The sequence below is a fragment of the Homarus americanus genome, unplaced genomic scaffold, assembly GCF_018991925.1.
Source record: "Homarus americanus isolate GMGI-L3 unplaced genomic scaffold, GMGI_Hamer_2.0 scaffold35280, whole genome shotgun sequence".
NCBI lineage: Eukaryota > Metazoa > Arthropoda > Malacostraca > Decapoda > Nephropidae > Homarus > Homarus americanus.
Genome location: NW_024721965.1, coordinates 16,142 through 20,701, shown reverse-complemented (window position 1 = coordinate 20,701; position 4,560 = coordinate 16,142). Strand labels below are relative to the sequence as shown.

The following is a 4,560-nucleotide window of genomic DNA, read 5'->3' as shown; positions in this document are numbered from 1 at the left end:
ACTGATAATGAATATTATGTCAAGACCTGACATGAATTACTCAGAATAGGCAAACTGTACTCCAAGCTTTGTCAATAAATTTGTTTAACTAAAAACTACCTATGGTTGGAACAGAGACACAGACAGACATATCCCATTACGTTCGTGTTTAGTTTAGAAATATAAATATGATCAACTAATTACTACATCTCTAACTGTTTGAATTGAATTTTAAGATTTTATAGTGTAAGGTATAATGCATATGAATCAAGATAATTTTGTTTTATTGCAGCACTACATTATTTATATTTTAAAGTTTTGGTCTAGTTTTGTGTGCAACATTCAGGTATTGCTTCCAGGAATATATACCAAATTATTTTAGTGTACAATTGTTTAATTCTGAATAAATAACTTTTGTACCGTGGTTATTCTCATGTTTCCAAGCTTTTCTTTTTAACATGAGTTGTTGCGAACTGCACAAGAATAATCGACTGAGTTCCAAATGTTAAACAATTATTCATAATCCAGAAAATAATTAGTTTGTAGCATCACAGCGGAGGAGCCAAGAGGTCGAGCGTCTAACATGATGTATACACCTGGTTTAAGTCACAACAAAGCCGCTGCTGCGACTGTCCTTCGGTCCATTCCCAGGGTCCTTCACACACCCTCGAGTAAGCAAACACCTGTCAAGAACAACAATTTGGTTTCATTTAAAGTGTCAATTACCATCATCATACAGGAAAATTATAACTATAGTAGGTCAGATCATGTCAAGTGAGGTTAGGTTAGGTTAGGTTAGGTCTGGTGTGTGTGTGTGTGTGTGTGTGTGTGTGTGTGTGTGTTAATTTGCATGAACTCTAATAAATTAACAAAGATCTAATATTATTTTTTGTCTTATTCTAGAAAATATAATTAACGTTCTCATCTCCTATTTTTTTTTAGTTACAAGGCGTTCAAAGGTGTTTTTTTTCAAGTTCCATGCATAAGAAAGACAGGAACTTTGTGACTCACGTATTCTCCTGATACAGGGAAGCGGAGTGTATAGCAGAGGACTTGACCCACAGTGGTCACGCCGTCAGAACTGATGTGGTCGAGGTTGCCGTGACCAGACAGTTCGGAAAATTCGTTGTAGCAGTGATGCTTGCATTGTTCGTGCTCCTCACACCTGTAGAAGCACAATAACTATCTTGTGGATTTCATAATTAGGGCACCATCTTCAGGTATTCACAAATTTTACTCTATATCCAACAGAGTGGGATGTATCAGGCACACCGAGTTTCACAGACGTCTAAGATAAATTCATTTAACATAAACCTTTGTTGAATAAGAAACTAAACTCGATGTATGTTCGTTTACCTTTTTATACGGACGTCAGTCAATATGCTTTCTCATTATTACAGTACATGTGACTCTCTTCCACGGTGTTTATACTCATCATACTAAAGAGGTATAGCCCTACAATGAGATTACCTGAAGATTAACTCTGCCACCCTTATTTCACATGGTGATTAATCACTCTAATGCTACTTAGGGGAATTAGCTAGTGTAAGTTAGGTAAAATTATGTTACGTGAGGTTATGTTATGTCAGGTTAAATAGGTTAGGTTAGCATTAGGGTAGTTAATCTTAACCTGGAAAATACTTGGGGGCTAATCATCAGGTGAGTGAAACACCCTAGTTTCTGACGTATTCCATCTTCTATGTGTTTTTTCTCCTTCAACCTTAATTTATTAGCTTATCAGAAATCTTCCTCAACAGCGTATAATCCAGTATGTGTTTGATATATTTACATCTTCTCTATTTGTATCTACGTATTTCTAAATATCTTGCTTGCATTTCCCGTCTTATTTATTTATCATATTATGTTCATTCTTATGTATATTCATGTTACTTCATTTAGTCTTCAGAATCACGCGGCATTACTCATACAGCAGAATTATAAATTAACGTCTGTAAATTACAGTAAGCAAAACAATGAAAGCTGTCAAAGACTTCAAGCAAATAATCGTATTGGTAAACCACCTGTCGCCGAGAATTACTTGCAATTTAGAAATGAAATACATTTTCATTTTAACACAAATTCCATGAACTTTCTGTTGGTGGACATCGGACACTCTCTTTTTAACCTTATTATTTGACGTAGATACTAAAACAGTAATATCCTCTAATGCAAGTCTGCTTAGCTCTTTACTTAACATTATCTTTACAGCACTATAATCCATAAATACTAATGTGATAATTGTATTTCCCAGTCATCATCCATAATTATAAATACCGAATGAGCAAGGAAAAAATAATGTCCAAACTTTCTCCTTAACTTGCTAAATTGAAAAGAGAAATACACAAGTGTTTCTTTGTGTGGATATTTTCTCCTTTCCACCATTACAGTGCTTTGCATCTACGCCCATTACACCTTCATGCGCATTGTTTTATTCTCCTTTTCTTATTTCATGCATTGTTCACCAACTGGGAGAGAAGTTTGCAGCATCTATACAGAAAACAAATACTGTATAATTATAGTAGAGGCACTAGTCCAGATAACGTTTACCACAACTTAACATAAAAGTCATAGACGATAAGAATCCAATTTTTTAAAGATTGATCGGAAATTATATTGATGCTTACAATGGTAAATATACTGTACATTTTATAAACTAACATAACTCAGTGTCAACAGTATAGTTTTGATCGGAATGACATCCTGAGGTAGGATCTAGTTCGGAAGACTCACGTATGAACAGTTGACGTTGGCAGCTTGTGCACCTCCATCTCTCCCCCTCTCACTGTAATAAAGGCACTACAGTGACAAGGTTCTTTAGCTGTCGCCCTGTTGGTAAAAAGTAAAAATGAAAATAATGTACAACAAAGAAAGATATGAAACAAGAAACTGAGGAAGTAGACGGATGACTTAGTAACACTTAACTTTCAGTTGTAAATAAGATTAAAGTTTTATTTCGTCATTGTTCGGTAATTTAATTGCTAGTTTGTCATTATACGTTAAAATGTATAAATTATTCGTGAACATTTTACAAGACAACTATTATTTTTCAAGATTGACAGAATATAAAGATCACTTAATGCTGAAATCACAAGAGGTAAACTACACCATAAAAAAATATCTAGAGATGTGAAGAAGATAATTTAATATGAAAGAAAACCAGGACAAAGGATTTAATACCAAAGAGCACAAGAGCATGTTAGTGAATGAGAAGAAGAACTAGGAAACAAGAAAGAAGATAAATTAGTGGAGACAATGAGTTAAAAGACATATTGAAGTAAAGAGGTAAGAATGTGAAGTATAGAACAGGGAAGGTTGAGGAGTAATTAAGAATATGCCATAGAGTCCATGACAGTAAAGAAGCTGAGCAGATAGCAGGTGTCAGTGATACTCACGAGGCGACAAGAAGACCAAGCAGTAACAGGTGGCGGATCATGGTGGGCCTATACCAGAAAAATTAAATCCATCAATAACACAATGATCACACTGACTATATTCACTGCCTACTCCTCTTATCTTAGCAATGTTTGCTATTTTGCATACCACGCATAGACGCCTTTAACTAAGGACTGGAAACGAGCGATCTCGGGGATTGAAACTTGGGTCCGTTGTTTAAATGCATCATCAGGAAAGAGGTTGTCTCTCAGACACACTTACACACATACACCCGCGCACAGATTCACATCCAAACACGCCTATTTTTCCACAGACAGTCACCCATAACCCCGCCATAATGACGCCTTAAACGACATCTCCCGCCCACGTGAGGAACATCGTGGTATGAGTTGATCGTGCATCAGTCGACTAGTTAACATTTTGTTTGATGAAGTTAAGCTTAAGCAGGTCCTTACAGGGGAGTAATTATATGGTTGGCCATGTGTCAAACAAACCAGAAAATGTATCAACATCAACTCTTGTTATTGAAGTTGTTTGTTACAGTTTTATGGAGGACCACGATGCTTCATACGAATCCATCCTGTATCGGGGTTGAACGCTATTCAGCCGAAACTATTTTTATTGTTAAAGCTAATGTTGGGCATCCGGTAGGCCTATCGTTTGTCTGCGACAACTGTCCAATTAATCAAGGTGAATATACACAGCTTGGTGGTCCAGGGAAAGTATCACTAGCAACCAATAGTTATGTTCCTTGTGTATGATTATGTTCACATCCTAAAAAAAAAATGAGAAACAACTGGATCAAAGAAATGCCAACAATTATATTTCACCGAGGATGATACAAAATATTTGGCGAAGATCAGAAAACACCACTTCGTCTCACACGCTCATCAGCGTGCCCTAAACCTTACAGCGTCGAAGTGTTTGTCAAGAGCTCAATGAAAAAATAAATGCTGCATTTAAAGCTCTGAAAGGCGCTGTTGATTATCAGGATGGAGCAGTGAAATACATCACACTGGTAACAAATAATTTGTTCCAAATTATTGGTACAAAATGATGAATGTTAAAAGTGATTACAGTTCAATTCAGTTATGAGATCGATATCATGAACCTCGGACATTGAACTGAAAACTTTAAAGAGCTGCAGGAATTGTGTAAGGTTATGTCCAGCTGTCGGTTGACTGGTGG

General features: G+C 36.1%; 1 protein-coding gene across 1 annotated transcript; it reads right to left on the bottom strand.

Moving 5' to 3' along the window:
* Positions 1-250: 250 nt before the first annotated feature.
* On the bottom strand, positions 251-3,496 carry LOC121861894. Its single transcript, XM_042359791.1, has 4 exons — positions 3,372-3,496; positions 2,710-2,805; positions 991-1,144; positions 251-662 (listed from the first exon to the last, which is right to left on the bottom strand). The coding sequence occupies exons 1-4, from the start codon at positions 3,410-3,412 to the stop codon at positions 558-560; spliced, it is 396 nt and encodes a 131-aa protein (XP_042215725.1). The 5' UTR covers positions 3,413-3,496; the 3' UTR covers positions 251-557.
* Positions 3,497-4,560: the final 1,064 nt, after the last annotated feature.